Genomic DNA, 24,824 nt, shown 5'->3' with positions numbered 1-24,824 from the left:
GAGGCAAGTTTGAGCCAGCAGACTGTGACCTTCTGGGGGCAGAAGAAGGTGTCTCGTCAACTTAATTCTGCTCAAACTTAGTTGAGATTCAGAGTTATTTCCTCCACCAGATTACTTTTTGCAGAACTACAGAAGAATGTTTTAGCCTCTTCACCTCCTGTTATGACAGACAATCAGCAGAGCTGAAAGGCGAAGATTAAACCTCCCATCACATCCGAACTGAAAGCCAAGAAAACATTCCCCTTGCTGTAATTCAGCGCCCAACACCGCAACTGTCCTTTGGGCTTCCACATAACCAATGCCCACTTCTAACTGGCTTGAAACAGCTCGGAAACAGTCTGTGGTCAGACACAGGAAGAAATGCTCCCCTCGCTCTCATCTCAAGGCTTTCTCCATTCCAGGGTTCAGCAGCCTCTGCTTGCGCTCCTGGATCCAGCCTTGATGTATGCACCAGCTACTCCAAAATTCTCTGTGTAAAGGCACAGATGTCACTGGCTGCACATCTTTGCTTTAATGGACTAAATCCCAGGGAACATGAAAACCAATTGAGGGTAAAACTATCCTGAAGTTCCCCTCTGCCTTCTTCCACTTAATCCAAAAAATCACCTGCACTACTTCATCCCTAACCCTCAGACCTCCCCATCTGCACTGCTCACATCACTGGGATTACACATGCCAAATCACCCTTCCTTAAAGCCCTGTTTGCCTGAAAACAGGATGGCATTACAGGGCTTCATGGCTGTTGTGCCTCCAGACTAGGTATGGAGTCAAAAAGACTGAGACTGTTTTCCTAGCCTCTGGCCTCCACCTGGGATGTGTTAGAGATGCTGCATCTCTCTTTAACACGGGGAAAAAGCCTGGAAGAGAAAGAGGCTGTCCAGGTACAAAAGAAATTGAAAAATAAAAGTCATGGCTTGCAGAAAGAAATCCTTTACTGATAGGGATGGAAAACTTGAGCAGTCCCTCAGTGCACAGCAGTGAGTGCAGCACTGAATTAATAACCTTCAGCCTGCAGTGCTGAAGCCTGCTACTAGGCAGCAGGGACCCAAGAGGACACACTGAGTGCCCCCACGCAGCTATATGGATTCAAGACCCTGCTACAAATGACTGACCTCACCTGTCCAGACACTGCTTCCCCCTCGTGCAATGGAAAAAAAAATCAAGTTTTACAGCATTGTTAAATCAAAATGTCAGAGAAAACCAAGCTTTTTATTTGAAAAGTGAAAAGGAGAAGGTGGATCAGACCCAGGAAACAGAGTAATTGGGGAAAAAAACAATCTCTTTTTAACAGATTAGAGATGCCCACTGGGACAGTGCTGAAGGTATCTGTGGTCCAGTTCGCTTCCAATATTCTCTCTGGAGTAAGGGGAGATGCAAATGTCTCCTGCTCAGCCCAAGAAGTCCCTATCCCACACACTGTGCTTCTGAGCCATGCCTCATGGCTGACTGCAGCCCTTTCAGCTGTGGGAGCTGGCTGGGAAGGACAGGTTGGGTACAGCATCCCACACTGGTCACCTTATCCCAGGTTAGATAGCCCAGTGAAGGTGAGGCTTGGGGCTCCATACCCCCCTCTGCCACCTCCTGCAGTGGGATGGGTGCTCCCTTCTCACCCATGGAGCAAAATAAGCCCAGCAGTTTGGTCTTATAAAGAGGTATCTCTGGTGTGAAGGAGGATTCATCAGAGAGGATTTTAGAGTAGGTTTTGTTCCCCCTCCACACAGCCTGCACCACGCTCATCTGAGCCTTCTTTCCCAGAACTGGAGGATAACCACACAGTCTCAGCAGGCAAGTCACACACTGAGGTCAATCAGAAATAATGAGCAGAGGGTTTTTATCAGGATGCAGGTACCAGCTCATTTCAGCAACATCAGTAGTTAACAAGACTATTATTTCTCTGGAGTGCACAACGCTTCGGCTTAAAAGAAGAAAGCCAAGGAAACCACACATGCACAAATGTGCATGTGCAGATTTGAGTTCAGAAGTACCCTTGATTGTGGCATTGATTTAATTATACCATTCCCACTGCGTCGTGCAGAAGGATCACCCCCGAGGAGTCTAGCAGGGTGCAAACATTTAAATCACTTGCCTTCCAACTCAGCACCTCAACAACTTGGAGTGCTTGAATCCGTGAGCTGATGACTCTTGTAAATGATTTGCTGCAGGCTGGGGTGTTGAACGTAATCTTACAGAAGGAAGCGCAAATGACCATGAGACAAACCAGGACAGAGAGGGCTCTTTAGCTGAATTTAAACAGCTTTTGTCTATAGCTTGGGTTTGCGTTTTCAACATGAAGTAAAACCAGTAAGTGTAACAAAAACTTGATGCAAAAAAAGCCAAAACAAATTGAAAACCCCACCACCAAATCCTTTCCAAACCCCCTCAACTATCCACATAAAGCAACTGTTATGATACCCATCAACTGTGTACCCAGTAGTAACATCCCAAAGCATTTTTTAACACACTCTTACTATTTCCTGGCAGATAAAGGATGCCTGATTTTCCCTGTGCAACACTATTTCACTGATAGCTACTACAGACCCTATCAGTCACCTTGTCAGTACAATTCTGGTTATCTGAGTATATCTGATCAAAGACAACCTGCAGTTATAGCTGCTTGCTTCCCTACCCTCCCTTGCTCAGACCACTCACAAAGAAAAGCCTGTGGTCACATCCGCATCATGCTAATTGCAACCTGCCTACCCTTGAACAGACAAAACTCTACCTGCAGGCCCCAATGGGCAGTGCCCTTCTTGATGAACTTCCTCATTAGAGCTTTAGTGAAGCAAAAGTTCTGCAATAAAGCTTTCTGAATCCACTTCCACTTCATCACTGTGCAACAGTTTGGACATATTTAGCTTAAGACACAGTGGCTTAGACAAAGCTCTGGCTATTGGGATGGGAACACACTTTGCCATAGTGTATAATCAATAATCCATACATAGTCAACACACTTGTGTAACAACAAAAGAACCATAGCCCACGTGCACCATTAGGAAGCAAGTGGGAGCAGCACATTATGCAGTGCCAGTCCAATTAAACTTAAACTCTATGGGAAAGGAGTAAGAAAGCATACAAATATTACAGCCAAGCAGACTAATAGCCCACAATTTCAGTCTGTGTCTCAGGCTGTCACAGCACTGAGTAACTGCCCAATTAGTCATCAGAAAAAATGGCTCTTGCATTCAGTGAGACTCAGAATGTTTCAACACCATCCCCCAGAGTTACTCCCTATGTGCTCAGTAGCCTCTCTCCATACCACCATCCATCCATCACTTAACTCAGACGTGTTCTTCGTTCTACCCATTCGCTAATTTTAGTGTGCGCTATAAGTACTGCTTCCCCGCCTTGGGCACAGTCTGGATCCTGCTCTTGGTTTCTGCCTTTGTTTTCTTGCTGGCTTAGTGACCCTGCACAGACTGTGCTAATGCACCAGGAAACAATTTGCAGGAGCTGGGAGCAGAGGAACCAGGAGGAAAATGCCAAGGAGAGTCTGGGAACGCCAAGAACATCTCTGGCACCTGAGAGCCACTGGTGGCACAACGCACGAAGTTCTCCATCTGCTTTCAGCCGTGAGCTGAGATCCCCAGACTTGGATCAGCATGTAAGCCTGGGCAGTCATGTTGCAGCCCACATCTTTTAACTTCCACATCCTCACACCTCGCTGTCTTTGGTACACGTGCTATGGCACTTCTCCAACTCACTAATGGCTTTCCCATGGCTATTCCATTGCCCGGGGAAGCTACACATCTTCTGTAGATATCCAAAGCTTTTGCTTTCATTTTTCACTCACTCAACTTTGTCTTGCCTTAAAGACTTTTCTGGTTTTATGCATCTTAACCACTTTGAAAAACAGTATTTGCCATCATTATAACAGAGTGGAAAGGCTTTTGAAAGGCAGACAATGAGCTGGCTCGAATCTCCGCACAGCCTCACTCAAGAGGAAAATGGCAGGCAATCTTTCATGAAATACAAAAGAAACATTTCTAAGGGACCACAGTTTAATCTATGCCAAACACCTCTGAACAACTGAAGAGTCACATGCTTCTTTTTAATTTAACAGATACAATGGAGTTGTTATTCTGGCCCCATGTTTTGTGGTATACACTAAATTAACCCACGGCACCGAAGCACCAAGGGAGCTCATGGCAGAGAGCTAATTGTAACACAGTCTGTAAGAGGTAAAAACTTCCATCTCTGGGTAAAGTAAAACCAAGGGAGCTTTAAGAAAGCAGCCTGTGATTATTCAGTGCTGAACACACTATTCTTTCTTCCCTGCTCTATCACTTTTCCACATTAGCTCTCAGGAGCATGGTATGACTGAAAGGAGCTATAACGTTAGGTACGGCAGCATCAGGCACCTCAAAGAAGATTTGTGCATAGAAAGAACAGCTGTAGAGGTCATGCAGGAGGATTTACTGTGTTCAGAAAGCAGGTAGCATCCTTTACGCAACCTTTCTTTGGCCTGGTCTTTGTCAAAGGACAGCCAAAGCTCTGCGCTTTTCCAGAGATGGGAATGACTTTTTAACTCATTCTTTAGGTTTTCCACCGGCCACAGATCCTGTCTCTTGTGGCAAGGCTCAGAAACTACATCAGTTTGTTACAGATTTTTCTGCAAGGAACAAATTGCTGTCAGCACTGCCACACCTGCACCATCTCCACTGAGTTACTTCTGGGACACAAACAATACCTCCTTAAAAGCACTGACCCAAGAATGATGTCTCACAGCAGCACATTTACTCACAACTGAGAGCTGTCAGTGACCCATGGTGGGGTGGGGAGCCCTGAACACTGCAACGTGGGGGGACAGAGAGGCATGGCCACACCAGCCATGTCACAAGGCAGGTAGAAACTAGGGATGCTCCAGGGAATGGTTTCTGGAACCACTCAGGACTCAGAAGTGAAGGTTCTTTCTTCAAGCAGCCCTTCAGGATTTTGTTTAAAATAAGGAAAACTGTCAGATTTTGAGAGTGATCTGGCAAAATTTAACAGACAAATGCTTATCTAGAAAGGATTTAGATAATAGATTTAGAGAATGCAAGATGTTGCCTACACAGGACTTGAAACCCTTTCAGTGGCTACATGTGGTTTGGATTCATACATGCCAAAAGTAGTAGAATAACATGAACTGACCCACAGCTCTGCAAAGGAGTTAAGAATCTCTTCACAGCCATCTCTTAGGGATATGAGACACTGCACAGACCTCACCTTTGTGTTTCAGGTCAGAAACAACATTAAGGAGTTGACAGTGAACAGTGCAAGACTATAAATGCTCACCAACATCATGGATAAACCGCTCGATTTTCGACTGCATCCCCCAGTATCTGAACTCGACTTTACACAGTTTATATGCACACATGATGGGGTATTTCCCAGGGTTGTTCTTGTACTCTTGAATCCAGTCTTCTGAGAGGGGGCCTCTTTTAGTCTTCACTGATTTATACAGCTTGGGATCCTCCTCGACTTTATATTCATGAGGAGGGATAGGATCTTTAACAATATCGATAGGGTCTATAGAAAGCGAAAAAACAGAGTTAGACATTTCTTTTTCCAGAACAAAATACCATTTTTAAGGAGTTCTTTCTGTTTCAGTAAGCACCAGAAGCATTGCAGCAGCTTCGTTTCATTTTAATTACACTTGGACATCTGATATTTAAATTGTTTATACATTGCTGCTGGGCAGTGATCAGCTCTAGCAGAGGAACTAGGATGCAGTTAGAGCAAACAGAGGCTTTGCTCCTATTAAATGTGCTTGCCCGCAGTCACAGCAGATCGCCAGCACCCTGGCAGATCAGCACACTCCATCTTTCCAGCTCCAAAAAGATCTTTTGCACATTCCATCTTTCAGCTTTTCTAATATCACTCACAGTGCTACAGCTCTGTCTCGGCTGAGCTGGTTAAATAAACCTGCCCTGTCTTAGGCCTGTTATGGAAAAGACATTCCCCACTGCACATCTTATCTTTGGAGTCCATCAAGTGAGGTTACTGATAACTCCTCACACGCCACTGTTAGACCAGATGTACTATGGGAGGCAGAAAGTTTAACTTCAGTGCTAATTAACACTTCGATGATGGAGAAGTGGAAACTGCAACAGGAGCAGAGTGAATGAACATAGATTAAAGACCTGCAACCCGCACCCCAGACCTCACGAGAAGCATCTGAAGTTTGGATTGAAGGGCAGGATCACACTTTCCAAGAAACAACAGCTCTTCTGACACTTCTCAGTGAGGCAGCATGACTCAAACCTATTTGTTCAGTACTGAAAGCCCAATCAGATAGGCTGAGAAACACAGACAGTCAAACTGACGTTCAAATCAAAGTTGAAATCACCTAACACTCAAGTAGGACTGCACGGGGTTACTGCCATGTCCCACACATCAACAGCGCTCGAGAAGCCAGAGCAGCCACTAGATGTCATTCCCCAGGGCTCAGGCACAGCGCAGGACTGCCAGAAGCCAGCCTGAGCTCAACACTTCTCCAGCCGCAGCAGCTTCAGAGCAAGGGATGTATCTGGTCCTGCGTGGCTTTCACTGCCGTGCAGCCAGGTCTCCAAGGACTGCCACAGGCATGGACCACGATGGAGCAAGAGAGAGGAAGAGCTGACTCTTGCCATTCTCTGCCTTTCTATGAGATGTTTCCTTTTGCCTTTTCTCATTAAATCCTTACATATATAAGGCTCATTAACTGAATCTTCTAAAGACAGCCGCGAAACTGAAGAGTTAACCTGCATGAGGGCAAGACTAAAAGGGGAGGATGCAAAAATGAAATACACCTTCATGTTTCAGAAGTGCAGATAGGACTGATTTTCATACAGGCAAAGGAGCTACGCCGTTATACAGCAATATTTTCCTCTTCTGAGGTTATTTCTACTTATTATCCCCAAGATCATTAGATGACTTACTTCCCTCAGGAACTGCACAAATAAGACAGGAAAGCATCAGCTTCAATTTACAGATGGGGATTCAAATTATTTCCATGTGATTTACATCAAGTCTAGAAGAGAACTCAGGTGTCCTCACTCCACTTGATGTAACCCTACCCCCCAGCCTGACACCAACAGTGGTGCAGATGTATGTTGAGGGGGAGGATGGATGGGATATACTAAGCGAAAAAAGAGCAGAATACAGGAAAGCATAAAAGAAAAAGTCTATTCACCTAGAATGGTTTGTCTCTTTTCTGCAGGAGAAAGGTTGAACACGTTGACATGGTCTCCTGGATCAGTTTTGTAGTAGGTCTCAATATCAATAGAGAATTTCTCCACGAAAGGACACGTATACCTGAAAGTGAGAACAATGCAGCTTTAGAGTAAATCCTGCTTGGCTTGCCAAGCAGAAAAAATGCTTTCCTAAGATGTACAAAATCAACCTCAAATCCAAGCCAGCCCTCACTCATGTTTTACTTCTGTTACGCTTAAAATACTGACGGTAGAGATTCAAGAGATTTTCTGTAATAACTTCTTTAAGACAGGAGCTCACCTCAGACACGTGGCTTCACTGGAATAACTCTGGCTTAGCATAACCCCAAGCCCACAGCAAAGGGGTGTGCTCCCCATGAGATGTTACATGGATTACAGGTGAGAAGATACCAATGCACCCCACACAGTTACTGCAGACTGGGCACCCTCGTTGACCAAGAAATAACTTCCCAGCTGGTAACAGGCAAGTAGAAAGCCCCAGGGGACCACCAAGTTGTGTCACTTTGCAGAGACACTCACAAACCCCTGCAATGTCTCCTCCAGGATACTGTACCAGGATAGATTGCTTTTAAAGGACCACTTTGCAGCAAGGAGATAACTTTTGGGTCTATTATTACTAACAAGTTATCTTATGACACAGCTACTAATACAAAGACACCCTGGAAATACACCTCTCTCCAGAGGAAAGCAGAGCTCTTGCTTGGAATCTGTGGCACTGTTGCAGCACCAGGTTTCCTGGCCAACTGATTGACTCATGGGCATTTCAAGAGAATAGATAGAAAGCAGACAGGAAGTGGACTTTAATCACTTGAAAGTCAGACAGCTCCATTATATTTAGTCACGAGCAACTGCCCATGTGCAGACGCTGTCTCCCCACCCTTCCCCAGATTAACGTTACTTGTGGACACCAGCTAAAACACAACTATGAAACCTGATAAAAACCAAAATATCCATGAAAGCCTTTTTATTATGCAAGTTGACAGCAATATGTGGCTTCTAAACCTAGAAAAGAGCAAATGCTCTAAACCACAGTAATTGGCATAAATGCTATTTATTCCATGGTATCTGAAGTCCTTCCAGGCAAAATCAGCTGAAATGAGCAGGTCCCAAGGGACTCTGCAGAGCCTCTGGCCCTCTTCCCTTCTCAGGGTGAAAACCATAAGATGCAGGTTTGTTATTTTCTAGCTAAATGACAGTAAAGACAGCTCCCAGAAAAGAAGCACCAAATGTATTTATTAAGCTTTCTCCTCTCACACTTCCCCCCCACCCCTTGAGCAAAAGAATCCTGTCTTTCTTGACAGTGTTCAACATGACAACTGTCCCATTACCGTGTACGTTTATAACTTCACTGAGCTAGCAGATATCTGCAGTGTTAAGGAGAACATGCAGTGCAGGATACAAGCCTAAATAAAAACCACTCAAGATTTCCCACGCTCTGATGGACAAAACAGCTCACATTTTAGAGCCACCAGCCACAAGAGCCTCAAGCACATACGCAGTCAGCCCAGGGAACACTCACACTCCTGACGTGAAGCACTGTGTAAGAATTTAGGACTCGAGCCCACTTTCTCCAAAGGACATTACTGCAGATGGAAGAGATGCCACTGCCGCACGCAGCCACATCAAATCTTCTCTCTAAAACAGGGCAACAGATCTGGACATTTTGCTGTGCTTACCTTGTCCTTGTATAAGGATAGGCGTTCCATGATTCCTCTTCGACTCGCAGAGCTGCCTTGGGCAATATTGACCGAAACCAGCTGGGTATGTGCATACCAATGTGGTACACTTTGTGAGTATACTGCCCATTGCCTCCGGGTCCATCCACGTATGGCCTGTTCTCCAGGATCTCCACTCCACTGCCTTCCCCACAGGTCTCCTCTCTGCTCTTTTTCTGAAAGGGAAAATATCTCAGGAACTTAATCCTTTCAGTGCATCTTAGGTACCAAGATTACAAAGCCCCTGAACACTGGGGATGGTTTCCAGGACTCCTTCTGAGCAGAGCTTCATAGAGACAGCATAATTGTAGCAGCACCCTGGCTGTAAGACTACCAAACCTAGAGACTGTAAAGGAAAAGGTTCAAAAGCTCCTCTGGCCAACACAAGAACAGAGATTTGATTTATTAAGGATCCTGTAAAGAAACTGGATCTGGACACAAAGAGACAGTTTGAATGGAGACCTAATGACACATCAGTTCCAGCTCCTGTAACAGGTTACACACCGCTCCTCCCCACAGAACACCAAACCTTGGCTCCAGCTGTGAACCACCCAACAGCACAAACACATTTGCATCAGCAGGTGACATGGCAAAGGGGAGTTTGTCCAACCTGGCACACTCTTGTGGTGTGGTATCAGCGTGAAGGATCACACACACACTTGGTGCAACATCACAGCACAGAAGACTACTTCACAACCTAAACCCCCAGGACCTGGGGGCTTGGTGCCTGTGGTCTGGCATGGCAGCAGCTCTCCAAGAACAGCTTGGATGCTAGGCTCTGTTAATTAAGATATTTAGGAGAAACAACCCAAGTTTGCCAGAATGCACACAGCACCCCCTGGCAGCCTCCAGATTTTGGCTTCTTTGTAGTATTGTCCCTCATTGAGAAAGCTGGCAAAAATTCCTTCAACAATAAATACTGATTTCAGTGCTTCTAAGAGGAGCTAAAGGCAAAGCAAACATTTATTCGTTTCTAACTCATCTCAGCAGATTGGATGCTGTGGAACCTCCTCCATTTCCAAACAACAGATTACCATTGTTAGTATTTTGGGTTTATTGTTTGTACTTGAGAGCACAGGACTTTCAAAATTCAGAACAAATCAAAGGGATTTGATGCAAGAAGCAACTGTGAAATAGAACACAAGAAGAGCTCCTCAGTTTTGGCATGCAAACAATACAAAGGATAACATGGTTTAGCAGAAAACGATTAATAAGATGCAAGAGATCAGCTTCTCATCTTTTGAGCACGGGCTGATAAACCAACACAGCTCTTTAGAAGTAAACAGCCCTCTTTTTAAAGAGCTTTCAAGCAATTTGAAGTTTAAACAGCCATAACCAACAAATCTCAGTAACTGACAACCTAAAGAGGCATTTTTCCCACCCCACAAACTGCAATAGCCCTGCGAAAGAAAAGCACTGTTTTTTACAGCTGATTTCTACCATTCAGCTGGCACTTCATTAAAACACACATCCTCTTAAAACAAATTACTGCCTTTCAGTTCTTATATAAGCACTGACCAAGTCCTGTGCAAATATTTATGATAATAACATTAAATAATCTTGATGACCCCAAAAACCGCTGGTTAATTCAAAGGTCTCGGCAAAGGCAGGAACCCAGCAGGCACAGTGAATGTGTCAGACAGAATAATAGCACAGCATCTGCTCCCAAGAGTTGATACAAATTATGGAGATCTAGAGTTTTATTATATGGCAGAAGCACGTGGAAATCATAACGAGGGGAAAGACGGCTCCTCTTCGTGCCAAGTTATCACATGGAGAGTTGTGCACCAGCTGGATGTAAAACTCCATTCTGGGTTGCACGGTTACCAGCAATTCCAGTCAAATCTGCAAGTCCTCATCTGGGACAAAAACCTATTGAGGAGGTTTTGCAACAGAAATCCACAGCACCGAGAGGACTCGGCACGTCCCAGGGCTGTGCCAAGCAGGAGCGACACAGAACTGGGTCCCCGAATTTAGAAACACTTGTACTGAATCGGAAAAGCAAAACACTGAAGATTTAATGGCCACAGTTGATATGAAAATAGATAAAAATACCCGCTAGGCTTTCTTTCTCAGAATGCAATTTCATACTTTTCCTGTCAGAGCTACATCTGAGATATGCCTTATGCTTTGCCTTCCTCTTATAGCTCTCCATCTCTGGAAGGTCTCCAGAGGGCCATGCAAGGGACCAGTGCTTCCATAACCATAAGTCTGAAGGTTCAAGATCCTTTGCTGCCAATTCTGACTTCAGCTCCCATCAAACAGATAAGCAGCAGCCAGGGAGCTCTTCTGCAGTATGTTCCCTTTTATTGAAGCCCACCCTGCAATGCCATGTCACCCTTGCTTAATACACTTCCCAAATCCCTGCTTTTCCTCTGTTACCTGATGGATTGAATGAAGATGGATCAAAGCAAGAGGTTTCTCCCCAACTTGATCCATTCGAGAACACTGAAGACAAGGATTCAAAGCAAAGCCAGGCTCCCTCATTTAGACAGCTTGGGCAAAAATCTCTCTGTATGAAGGTGGGCTCTCATCCTACAGCTAGAACCCTGCTGAACCCATAGGATCAGCCAATTTTCTCTTTACATGAATACTTCCACAAGCAGGTTTCTACATGACCTGGCAATGCTAACACTCAGCTTCTCAGAGCTGTCTGATCGTGGGAGATGTGATGGGTGGCACGGTGTTATGGGCCCAACACTTTGAAAGGGAAGGAAGGAGGGAAAAACCCAAATTAACTGAGACTCCCCGTGGAAGTCAGCTCGTGTCCCACTTCTCATTTCTGGTTATTTGATTCACTTCTATGCACCTGCAGGAGACCATGAACCCCATCCTGAGAGCAGGGCATGCTTCCTCCTTCAGCCTTTCCAGATGACCAGCTCCAGCCCTCAGTCTCTTTCACCCAGTTGAAAGCTTTAGGCAAATGATCTACATAAGATACGACAAGGAACAGCAAGAACATTTAACTGATGAATGTGAAATAAGAGCTGCACCTTTGCACGATAGAACCATTAGAGCCTCAAAGTTTATATCCCAACCTATCTTTCGAGCCAGGACTTGTGAGTCAGGCCAATTTATACTCAAAACACAATATAACTTCTTGTGGGAAGGAGCGTATGAGGAAAGACAAACTCCACACAATAAACCCACACAAAGCAGTTTCCCAGCCCTGCCTGCTCTCATACTTACCAGTTAGCTTGCTGAGAAGGCAACGAGCCACAGTGAGGTCAGGAAGGACCAGAAAGTCAAGTTAGATGGTAAACAGCACAATTACTAACCAGTCACAAAGACAATAAGAAGATGCATTTCTCAGACAACAGAAATCAAGACATCAACCGCACACACTTGAGAGACCAGGATGATGCTCTGTGTGTAAGTGGTACTGTGAAAGCACACCACTTATGGGAGCGAAGAGCAATTTGCTTTCCAGCTATATAGCCCCTTCATGTCTATTGTGACTCAGCTACAGCATGGAGAGAGCTTATTACAAGGAACTGGTCTGTAAGCAACAATTAAAAAGCAACCATCGATTAGGAAAGCATTTGGCTTGAGCAGTGTGTGCAAACCCTCTCCAAAGGGTATTTGTCTGCTGGAAGGGGCAATTGTGCAGGCATTTTAGGGTCAGTCTTGAATGTTTCTGCCTCATAGACCCATGCCCCTGTGAGAAACGCTTTATTTAGCAGATTACCCCTGTTGTTACTACTTGCTGTCAACTGACAACAGCATCTTCTCTCTCTATAAATACCTGAGGAACGGTCCCCAGCAAAATCAAAGAGTAGCTAACAGCCTTTATATGCAAGTTATCTAATCTGTAATCACAGTAAACCATCTTATATTGTATTACAACAGGAAATCCAGCCATCCTTTAGAAGTCCCTCTCTTCTGCTGATGACACTCCATGTTCTGCACAGCCCCATCAATAGCTTTCCAGGACAGATGGTGACACAGATCCCTTCCAGCTAAAGTAATAGCATTAAATCACTCATAACAGGGAACCCAGAGAAGCAGATGCACCATGATTAGCAAGAATGCCAGTTACTTAAAGGCTCCTATTAAAATAAATCTCTTGGCACAGCAGCATAGCATGGGACACAGCACATGACCTCACCATAACAATCATAAGTGAATAATTCCTGTGAATGTCATGTAAACACTGGGCTAGCCTAACCCCATTTCTCATCTGCCCTTCACAACCGGAGACAAAAGGCTGTAAACAAAGCCTTCCACTGGCAAAGACAGGTTGAGCAGTTCTCAGGTTCCATCCCCTTTCCCAGTCACAAATGAGACTCGCTCTCGGTTAACAACAAGGAGCACATCTTGCAAAGCCTTAGTCCAGCAAACTTCATCTGGCTCAGATGAATGGGACCAAGTAACTAAATGCCACTTGTATGTGGGTACAGCTCAGTAAAGGAATGATGGCTGATGGCAATAGAAAGCCCCATAACTTGAGGAGTCTCCCTACAGCTGGAGGAACAGCATTCCCACAACAAGAATGCATAATGGTGGATAAAACAGCTAAAATGTGCTTTATTGTACTGGCTGGAGAAATACAGAAGTCAGGCTCTGGAAATTCAATTTGCCTTGTAGCATTTTGCAGCACTGCACATGACTCTGGGGTTTAGTTTCTCCTAAAGTTTGGGGTTTTTTTATTGTAACTTACTACTCTGAGCAGTGCAATGGTACTGCAGAGAGCAGTGAAGAGAGGGTAGGGTGCATGGTGGTCATAGGCAAGCCAGGCATTGTTCTAGCTTATCAAATAGATTATAGCTATAATCTTACCTTGTTTACCACTGATTATTGTTTACAGGACAACCCCTCAACCTAAGCAAGTTGAGAGAGTGATTACAAAAGGTTGACTTGCTTTAGCTTCATGATGAAGGTTACTGGTGCATGACAGCAATATATTTACACAGTACCAGTGGCCTACTTCGATGATCCATGTGAGTTTTGATTTGAGATTAGTCAAATTATGAAGACTGATAGCATTATGCTTGGTAGACCTATTGTCCATGGATAACAAAGACACAAATCACTGTCTGTAAACAACAACCAGAAGATATGAAGATAGATATTTTTTCCCTCCAGCTCCCATGTGGCAACAGGGTATTTTGATAGTCCAGACAAATTCTTCTGGGAAAAGCTATTAAAATAACACTGAAGTCTTGGGCTATTTTTTTTATCCCATTTAGACACAGATATAGATACAAGAAGTTTACAACCGGTTGATGGTTTCAGTTAATGATGACAGCAAACAAAGGCATCTATGTAACCACCGAACAAGAACGTGACAGCAAATATCCCCAGAGGATCCTGCTAACATACTTGCTCATGCTGCTGTGGCAAGAAAGGCCAAGAAAACATTCTCTTTGGCCAATTACTACTTCTTTATTGGTTTGGATATTAAGGCTACCACAAATGCCAATTAAGTTCCCAGAAACAGACCTGTCCTTTGGGAACCAGAGAAAGCCTAAATTGCCTCACACGATCCACCAGACAACAAAAATGCCTGAAGCTGCTTAGGATAGATGACTTCTGCCATCGTTGGATAGGTTATTAAGACCTGGTTTCACTAATCAGACCCATTTTTAAACCTTCTTCTATTCAGTTTTAGAAAAGAAGTACAAAAGTAAAGGTTGAGTTACAAAGTTTAGGCTTGGGGAGGAATTAACTACTTGTTTTCAACCTCTTGCGTACATTAAGGGAAAAATACTCCCAGCTGTCTCCAGCTGGACATTACTGACAGAGATTTCACTCTTTAATTCATTTTTCAAAGTGCTGCCTTCTTCCCATCACCAACTGCGTTCCTTGACGTGCTACAGGCAGCAGCCTGCCAGCCCTCATCATCTCCTACCTGCAGGCACTGTGCAAGAGCAGAAGCTGCATTACTAAGAAGGCACCAGCTAGATGATGACCTGAGCCTTCTACAGAAGTGCTGGGAGAGGTTATAAGCAAAGCAGCCTGTTAGTCTCAGCCATGTCTCTGGGCTTACCGTGGTGATGCTAGCATTCAAACACCACAAATAAACCAGCATGACAACAGATGCACAGCTTCAGCCATAGCTGCTGCAAGCCAGAATTAAACAGCACCTAAAAACCAGAAAGAGACAGAGATACTGGAAAACACCAAAAGATGCTGAAACTAAAGCATGGTTTATCCTTAACACATTTTCCTGTGCAGCATTTTTGTACACGGATAACATGTACAGTGATGATGTGCATGCATCTGGGTGTATCTGTTCCATCTTCAGCTGCCTCTTGCTGCGGCATGACTCAGCTCTGGGTCCTGTTAACCACTCCTTTCTGAGCATTCAAACTGACATCTAATTCATTACAAGCAATCTGCTTTCACCACTGGTAACCTTCTGCCTGCTGATACAGATATCTGATAGACCAGGCACCATTCATGGTCAGTATTTACTGCAGGCAACCAAAAATCAGGTCTTTGCCAACAAAACATTGCCTTACCCTAAAAGTACCATGAAGTCCTACTTCCCAAGCTGGTTTTTATTGGGTTTATCTTTTAAAAATGTGTGTGCCAAAGACCTGAAACACTCAATTCAAATCATATCACCATAACCAGGGTGATACCTAAGCGAGAAGCTTTTTTTAGTGTGAAAGAAGGGAGCAGAGGGGATGGCACTATTCCACTTCCAGAAGCCAAGAAGGAGAACTTCTGATCAGATCAAATCCAACATAATTTAGTCAGTGCATAAGATGCTCTAAAAGCAAACAGGAAGTTACATGAATTAAATTAAACATAAAACCCAGGCTTACAGTTATTAACGCAATAGAGAGCTGAAATGGAACATCACACACAACTTCGTGCTGTCCAAGGACACGCTCAGAATAGCCAAGTCCTCTCAAGTTAAGGATGATGGAATTCTGAAGCGGGGGAAAGTAACCTGAATACACAGAGCTGCTGGCAGGGTAAGTCAAGTACCCAGATCTTTCAAGCTTCATTTCAGCATCCTAACCATGGTGTGGCCCAGTGTCTTCTTCCACTGGGCTTGAGTAGGGACCTTTACCAAAACACAGCAAAACAGTCCTCAAACAGAAAAGATGTAGAACCTTCTCTACTCCGATTTTGCAGGAGTTAAGCACAGTCCTAATGGTTATATTGGAAAGACAGTGTAAAAGGTAGCCAGGAGCTAGGAACCCTGTTACCCCAGGGGTGGGTTTTAGACTATTTCTGAACCTGCACTTCGTAAGGTACAAGTAAGAAATGATCCATATCAACCTGGACTGACAGTACTTCAACAGCAAAACTGCTGGAGGACAGTAAAGGACTTTTGGGGTTTGTTCTTGTTCACTTTAAGCAAGGCTTTCCATATCTCACTGTGCACAACTAGGTTGCCACTACGCTAACAGGGAACCAAGTCCAAAAGCAACAGGGCTTCCCAACCTCTCCAGTAACACTTTTCCTGCCCTTTCAGGAGTTGTGGACACCGCAGGACCATGTTTCTGTTTACACCATGTGAACCACATTACAAGTACAGGCAGCTTCAAACCAAAGCATCTGTTTCCATGGCAATGGGACTGCATCAGCAATCCACCGGGTTTAGTTTAGGCCATCTTCACTCAGGCTTGAACGCTGCACACAAATCATTGCTGTTAACAGCAATGCAAGTGATGTCACTAGTAACCATGGTGCCCACAGCAGAGGTTTCCACGTGCCCTTTGTGCTCCAACACACCTCCTTTCACGCATGACAATGATTTTAATCCAATTAATGCTGATAAAGAAAAATAATACATGAAGGGCCAGTGTCAATACTTCTTTAGCAAAGGAAGGTTCATTTGAGTCAACAAGATAACGATCAGAACATGAGGCTTTACAACAGCACTTTGACTCCAAGCCTCATTGCGGTGTACACATTAGAATGACCTGAAACCCCGGGGAGAGGGGAAAGAAATCTGTTGCTCGTCAGTGGCTTCATTAATAAAGGCAAAAAAGCAGCCGTCCTAAACATCCTCCTTCTAGGTTTGAATAGTGTACGGCGTGCAGTGTTTCATTCCACTTTGCAATACTCCTTCCCCCAAACACCGGTGCTTCACCAGCAGAGCATAAAACCCCGTCTTAAGTGTTCCTAACATCCAGCTGAAAACAAAGAAAAGGAGTCCTAAGATGAGAGAGTTGTAAAGCGTAGAGGGAAATTAGAAGAGTCCCCATCCTAGCAGAAACCTGGTCCCAGTGCTATGAAAAGACTGCCCCTTTCCAGGCTGCTGTGTCAGGTGGCCAAGGAGCGCAGCTCGATCAATATAGAGATATTTAACATTTCACAGAGACCTAAAACTTTGCTGACCATGAACACAGCCTCCTCTACATCCACTCACTTTACAGATCAAGGACCCACCTTTGCATCCCTGCCTGACACTGCATTTGGAAGGTCTGCAAGGAGCTGCCATCTGATCATCCCCCTGCCTGCAGCAGGGATATTATGGGGCTCTTCCCTCAAGTTTACCAAGTAAGAATTGGGAATATCACATAGGAATTGCTGACCTTTTGCTGCATGCTTATCCCATTATAGAGCCACTATGTAATTTTACCTTCAAGGAGATATTAAGCACACAAGGAGAAAGATGAAGATGTCACTCATGAAGGATCTTCTTGTCAGAGGGAAGCACATGTAGAGCTGCTTTCTGATGGAAGGTACGTTAGTGTCCAGAAGATAACAGGCCTGTTCCTGCCACCCCTTCACTCTCCCAAGAGCTGTTATGAGGTGAGGGTCATAGCTCTTTGCAGCTGTAAGAACCTCCTCCTTCTGGGTTTCCAGCCCCAAATACTGCAAGACTCTTGGCCAGCAGAAGCAGAGCAAAGCCCTGAAGAAGGGACAATTCTCACCCCAGAAAGTGCAGGTTATCCTCATCTGCAGCACCATTACTCTTGGCTGCTTTTCTCGTAATGTAAAACACATCCCTAAGAAAAAGCCCTAAAAGTTAAAGGCAGGACAGGTTGCCAGCAGCAGACTCACGCAAGACAGAGCGGAAATACGGGCAGCACCAATGTGTACAGATGCTGTACGCACTGCGTTATTTGGAATTGGGTCTTGATATTAACGAAGCTGTTTGTACAAAACCAGGACATTTCGGGGACGATCAATTGTGCAGAACCATAAAAACTTTACGGCATTAAGGGAACCATTCCCATGGCCACTCATTAATCACTTTGTCTTACAAAGACACCCTTATAAAGTTACACTCCGACAGAGCCAGGGCTGGATGTGCCAGAGGCACATGAAGTAGGAATCACTTTATTATGGAGATACCTCAAGCTTGTTTACCCCACATGCTCCATCTTTCAAAACATCTACTCCACTTCCAGCTCAGTGTTTCATCTTCCCTTGATTATTTCCTTCCCTGGTTTTAAACAGGTTTTTCCCTGTATTAACTTTTCCACAGGCACTTTCTATGAGAATTACTGTCCCCAGCTTAAGGGAAGTAAAGCAAGTTGTCCATTATTGTATTGCGAGCCAGAGATGAAATTTCAACTCAGGGTGTTTTGGATCAATTCTCTGGCTATATCCCTTAGATTTTAGGAACTCAGTGCAATTATTCACTAACAATAGGCTGCATGCTACAATACTGGAGGACTGGCTTAAAGAAATCCTCATGGTTTTCCTAATACTTAAATCATTATTTGCCTTCAGGTATTTGAAGAAGTGAGAACCTAATCTGCGTCAACAGCCAAGACTCTGTCCACACATCAGAAATCTTCTTCTATAGGAATAAAAAAGGAAAAAAGGATTTTTGACAGTCACAAGCTCAGTGGGATTATCAGTGCTGCATCCTCTATTCAAACTAGTACCAGTCTGAGGTTTGAATTAATTGTTGTGGTATAAGCTTTATAGCTTCACTCAGCTTTGCTAGAGAAAGAGAGCACGTGTGAACTGTCAAGGCAACACAGTTCACAACTCTAAAATCAATCTCGTTTTCACCAGTTGAAGAACTGCTCCAGGATAACAACTTCAAAATAAAGAAGTAAATGCAGAAAAGATGTTTGCTATTTTGGTCTGTTTTCCCAAAATGATAACCCATCACTGTCACCTGTGCAAATCAGACTGCACTGAACGTACCGGTACCTCCCTTGTTCTCAAAGCTAAGTGTCTCGCTCTTCTTTCAGAAGGATGCAAGCCCTCATGATCACAAAGAAAAGGTTATGAAAACCGAAGGAAGGAAGAACACAGAAGTCACAGCTTTTAAATACTGCAGCACAGAATTTGGCAGGGAAACTTCAAATCAGGCTTTTGCTTTTAGACTTGTGATTCCAGGGTCTCGGGAGCTGTCAGCAGTGTCACTTGCTTTTAAAATTAAAGCATATATGTCTATCTGTCCAGATGGCCAAGGCATCTGCAAATGAAACAAAAATAATCAGCCATCCCGTTCTTCAGTGTCCAGAGATGAAGGGTTAGTTTGTTTTCCCCCACTCAATCAATCTTTCACCATCTGCTGAGCCTGCTGGCAATTGCCAAGTGTAGCTAACAGTTTAAGGGACACGGCTTTTGCACCCAGGTATCAGGACATGGCCTCAAGAATTACCACCACCAAGCACACATTTATGTCTATTCTCAGAGGTAGTACCTGAGAGCTACATGCAAATGAAGGAGAAAACAGGTCAGTGCAGGGGTCTGGAAACTGAAACGACGGATAAAGCATCATCCTTCAGCAAAGAGGGAAGTGACTCAGGGTACTCCATCAGCATCACAGCACCATCACGCCTGGAAACACGCTCTGATTTTTCAGGGAAGGCAATAAACACAAAGCCCTGAGGGAATGTAGAAGAGAGGCTCATGTTCAAAGATGAGAAGAGCCCTCAATTCCCAGGATCCTGCCCGAGATCAGCAGACAGTGCTGAGCAGATGGGTTCTCTTTAACAGACTGCCTCAAACAGGGGCAAATCCTTCTTCAGTCACGGACCCCTGAAGTGCTGAATAACATATTAAGTGTTATTAGCTTATAAGGATGACACAGCACCTTAAAATAAGTCTAATCCTCAAAAGGCAATCACTAGGTCCAGAAGAATTCCTTTAAAGGACACCATCTTTGAAGGAAGATCACAAGTACTTGGAGAAAACTGTGTGGAGAAAATGAGGACCGGAGTTATTTACAGCAGAGATAGCAAGCTATGGACACTGATACAAAAATAACATTTAATAACAGGAGGGATTCTCTCATCTTATATAAGAGTCGGAAGGGCAACAGTCCCTCGGAATCTTATGGCATATGGAACCACAGTAATGAACGTTATTAAGATGGCAAATGGACTGACCTTTGGCTAATACCACACTGATCTCTCTGACAAGCACATTCAGATCTTGGAACACAAGCCTCTGTGAGACAGAGACTTTAAAGTGTGGGCTGTTTCTGGGCTGAGTGGAGGTGTATCTAAAGGTAGGTTCCCTGAACACACAAGAAAAGGAAGCAAGTGTTATAGGAAAGTTATTGAGACACGCATGTGCAGCTCACTTACAAGAGGAAGAATTAAAGGACTCTTTAATAAGATCTACTTAATGTATAACACAGAATGGGCCAATCTTTTGTGCACGACAGGCTTCAAAGTCCTCACAGAGACAGAAATACTGCACATGCCTTTGATGGGATTGATGTGCAGAGACAGAGAAGACATCCAGGACAGAGTCCTGGGTTCAGCGCTCCTGCAGGAAGAAAGAAAACCCTACAGATGTTTACAGTCGTCCCCTCCATAACTGGTTTGTGTTTCATGAAACTCTCTTCAGTGCTCATCTCCACCTGCTTTCTGCTTATGTTAAGAGAGGAGCCTGCAGTTTCCCCAGGTCAAGCTGCAGCTCCAATGGGCAACTCTCAAGGCTGAGTATATCCAGAGATCCCTTACCCTTGGAAGCACAACAGGATCTGAAACGTGTGCACTGATCCCTAGGAAAGAGTTATACCACAAAACTGTTGTCTAGAAAAGCAGTACAAGGAATTATTTCACTGTTTTGAAATATTTTGCCCATTTTATGCACCAGAATAAAATCAGGTCACAGCAGGAAGGCAGATCACTGGCTCCAAGCTCAGATATGAAGATGGGTATCTTTTAATTTGGATAGAAAAAGAGACCAAAACTCTTCTTCTATGAAGCAATATGGAAAAGCTAATGATGCAACATGGAAAAGCTAAGACCTAACTGCTGTGTGTTTAATGCAGCAAGAGCTCCCAACCTGAAGACACTGACAGCATGAGAGGTTTCCCATGAAAATACAGATATTGATAGGCTAAAATTTAATAGAGAAAACCAATTCAGTTCAGATCTGCTGGGCTGCAAGTGAAGGGTACATTAAGTCCTTTGCTTTAATGTAAGATTAACTTATTTATGGAAGAATTCAAGTGCTACTTAAAGTACTGAAACCACTGTCTTTGTAGATAGTATTTCAGAAGGTAGCAGAAAGCAACACTTAAGAGATTTGTTGCTCCACTTCTCTCACCCTCAAATAATATTATTATTAATAATAATAATGATAATAATAATACTGATGCAAAGCAGCAGCCACTCACCTCAGTTTCCACAACTTTATACACCAGCCTGGAGGACATTAAGAGGAATTACAAAGCAACATGGGCACGCACACAGTGATTTATTGCGCGTCTGGCCTGCCTAGTGGAGCAGAGAACCAGAGAGGCTGGATTGTACACTGCACAATGTTAATTCTCCCAGCCAATAAATACAGTAAATATGAGTACAGCCTGTCCCAGTTTAATGGAAGCATCCTTTGCTACCTGGGTGTGATCATCAAATCTGGTGGAAATTTTTGTGAAGACTTCTAAAGAGGGATTGTTCTCTTCTGAAAGGAGACAAAAGGACTTTCCACTGCAAAGACCTCCATGAAAACACCTTTGAACAATGACCACAGCACTGCAGCTTGAGACTGAACATCCCTAACTGCATTCAAATGGCTTTGAAGCACTACTTTCACAGTAAAGGGTTCCCAGAGCAATTCCATGGGCTTCATCCCCCAGGTGAGAAGGTCCTTTTGGAAAACTTTCATTTGGAGGATGCTGAAATCTAGGAAAATTAATGGATTGCTCCTTAAAGAGCACCTTTATACCAACTGGTTTGGAGATGAATGGGAATCCTCACTCATGAGCTCGATGAAAAATCAATGATCGACTTCCAAGCACATGCTTAAGGCTCTCAAAACCCCTTGAGGAGTGATTGTGACATCTCCTTCTTACACTGTTGGAAAACTGCTTCTTACACAACCAGGCTGACGAGTGTCTCAGCAATAATGACACCATACCCAACCAATGCCTTTGAAACAAACCTTTTGCTTTTAAGAATCGCTCCTCTCCCCAGGAGCTACTCGAAATCATTCTGTTCCATGTTTCAGTCAAAAGACTTAAGAAATGCCTCAACACCGCTGCTCTACACAGATCTCTCAGCTTGTTCCCCTAAGGGGGTTCAACATGCAGAGCTTGCTTTTTCTGTGGCCCCCTTACGTGCTTCACAGGAGAAAGAGAGACATGAAACCCTTCCTCATTCTCTGATAAGAATGGAAGTCATGCTCCCCACTGCTCTTGCCCCAGTGCCTGCCTCAAAGACAAAACCTCCACTTTTAAATCAAACTGAAGGAAAAGACATTGATAATCATGGCCCAGGGAAAGCTCCCACTGAAGCCAGCAGGGCTGGCTTCCACCAGTTTCAGGAAGAGCTGAAGCAGATTGCTACCCAACATTAACAAACAGAACAGAAACTCCACATTCTACCCTAAGTGGGTTTTCTGGGTTTATTATTTCGTCTTTTCAAACTTGAGACTGGCATTTTCAGTATAAAGCACAGCTAAACTTTTCCTCTTGTTCTTCTTGTACACATAATGCAGCCAAGGCAATGGCTTGGCATGCACTTCTCCAGCTCACCTGGATCTTGGGCTACACGCAGTGGTCCTAGCTTGACCTGGAACTCTCTGAGGGAGATCAGAGACCTGACTTGACACCAGCTATTGCACCTGGTCTAAGAGGAAACCTTACTTTGCTGCACATCAGTGCACTAGAAAATTAGAGCAGGGCTGGATAGCTCCATTCCGATGAGTAATTACTTAAGTAGTTTCTTGGGCCAGGGAACTTCCCCTTGACTGACACCCTAATGGCTTATCACGCCCTTTGACATTAAGATACTGCTAAAATCACTGTCAAGTGAACCAAGTGCAATCCAGTGTTCTGCATAAATGAAACAGAAAGAAGTACTTTAACTCTGAAAGTGAACAGCAAATTCAGCCCCTGACCAAGTCCTCTACAACTCACACTGCCCAGTTAAATACTCAGCCCCCATGAAATCAGGTGGGCTCCTCCTTCTCCATCAGATCATTCCCCTGTAAGCTCTGCTGCTTGCCGACAGCTTCTGCGTAGCTAACACACTGCTTCCATCAACCTGCTCTGTTCAAAGCAACTGAAGTGTCAGGGAAAAATACACAAAAACGAAGCCACCTAAGAAAAATGTTTACTCACTTAGGCTAACATTTAGGTTAAACACAGAAAGATGATACATTTGTGTCAGAAAAACGAATTTGATTGTTATTACTGGAAAACACACCCCATAGACTGTGTTAATAGTCAAGTCCAAGTGCATGAGTCCTTAAAGAGACACAGTTGGATGGTCAGGGATGAAATGGGGAAATGCTTTTGCTTTAGTTTAGGGACTTTGGTTTTTTCTCCCTTTACTCATTTTAGGGTTTTAAGCCGAAGTAGATCTTTCTACATCACTTCATCCTGCCACAGAAAGCACTCCTGCAAGCTCAGTATCAGATGCGTGCGCTGCTGGATGAGCAAAATTGACTTTTATTTAAAGCGTGGGACAATGAAATAACGCTTCAGATTCATTTCCTTTTATAAATGCTCCTGCTTGGATATCAAACACCAAGAGAATGTGGGCACGGAGGATTTGAGTTACAGAAACCCCAACATTTTAATTAACTGCTTTATTGCAGACAGGGAATTCAACAACAATTCCCACCAGTATTCAGAAGCCTATTAAAATAATCTCAGTTTTATGCCTAAACTGATTAGTATCTATTTCATAGTGGTACATAAGTGAAGAAATATTACATCTAAACACCACACACACTCCCCCCCCCCCCCCCAAATTCAAAACTATGCCTTCTCTTTACCCTCTCAAATTCATATTAGGCTGTTTCTTCCCAAGCCTTTAGTTTGCAGTTGGAACTGGGATGAGGGGTAACCATAGTCTAAATGGGAAGCAGTAGCTGCTTAAGCCCTATAGCTCGGTGACTTCCAGGTAGGTACCCACACACACGTGGGCTCAGTGCATCCTTCCACAAGCCACTGTTTCCTCAGCTAGGCCAAACAGAGGCTCTGATTTAGGGATAAGAGGAGGTGCATCAAGAAGTTTGTATCACCTCCCCCCCCCCCCCAAAAAGCACCCAGCAAACCTCAAATATAACACATCCAATCCTGCAGCAATGCCCCACTCTTCCACACAAAGCCCCGTGTTCCCCTGCACTCATCCACACGGGCTGAAACATTACTGACCTGTATCATGTAGAGCTGCGCGATTCGATATTCGTCCACGCTCATGGGCAGAGGAATACGATATTCCTTTATGAGCATTTTGAATCCAAAAATCCTTTGTCCGCTCAGAAACACAATCCAGAAGTTTTTAGTAAAGGCTCCTTAAATAATGGCCAGGAAATGCATTGAGGATCCCTGAAACAGAGGGGGGGGGGAAGGAGAGAAGCAGTTATTTTCCATCCTTAGTGCAGAACATCCTATTAGGACCAAAAAAAAAGAGCAAACGAGAGGCAAACATTAATTTCTGTAATAGCTATAAGCTTAACAGCAGAAAGGAGAATCCCTGGAGTGCTCCCAGCCCCTCGGTATCAAATTGAGCAGGATCTTTTAGTATAATGTTTATTTGCTTCAGGGGATACCATCAAAGCTATTACCTTCCTG

General features: G+C 44.1%; 1 protein-coding gene across 12 annotated transcripts in view; it reads right to left on the bottom strand.

Annotated features, from left to right (window-relative positions):
* The window catches only part of PITPNM2 (phosphatidylinositol transfer protein membrane associated 2), a 133,443-nt gene that overhangs the window by 42,505 nt on the left and 66,114 nt on the right, over positions 1-24,824 (bottom strand). For all 12 annotated transcript variants that reach the window (XM_061466241.1, XM_061466230.1, XM_061466234.1 and 9 more), the window contains exons 3-6: positions 24,405-24,578; positions 8,870-9,084; positions 7,154-7,275; positions 5,275-5,508 (exon numbers count right to left, since the gene is read on the bottom strand). In XM_061466241.1, the coding sequence (XP_061322225.1) occupies positions 5,275-5,508; positions 7,154-7,275; positions 8,870-9,084; positions 24,405-24,482 (649 nt within the window). In that variant the 5' untranslated portion in view covers positions 24,483-24,578. The remainder of the gene's footprint in view (positions 1-5,274; positions 5,509-7,153; positions 7,276-8,869; positions 9,085-24,404; positions 24,579-24,824) is intronic.

This window comes from Pezoporus flaviventris, unplaced genomic scaffold (assembly GCF_033815535.1).
Source record: "Pezoporus flaviventris isolate CSIRO_AGI_PZ_B2104156 unplaced genomic scaffold, CSIRO_AGI_Pfla_v1 ptg000041l, whole genome shotgun sequence".
Taxonomy (NCBI): domain Eukaryota; kingdom Metazoa; phylum Chordata; class Aves; order Psittaciformes; family Psittacidae; genus Pezoporus; species Pezoporus flaviventris.
The sequence above is the reverse complement of the archived record's forward strand: the minus strand, read 5'-3'. Positions and strand labels throughout refer to the sequence as shown.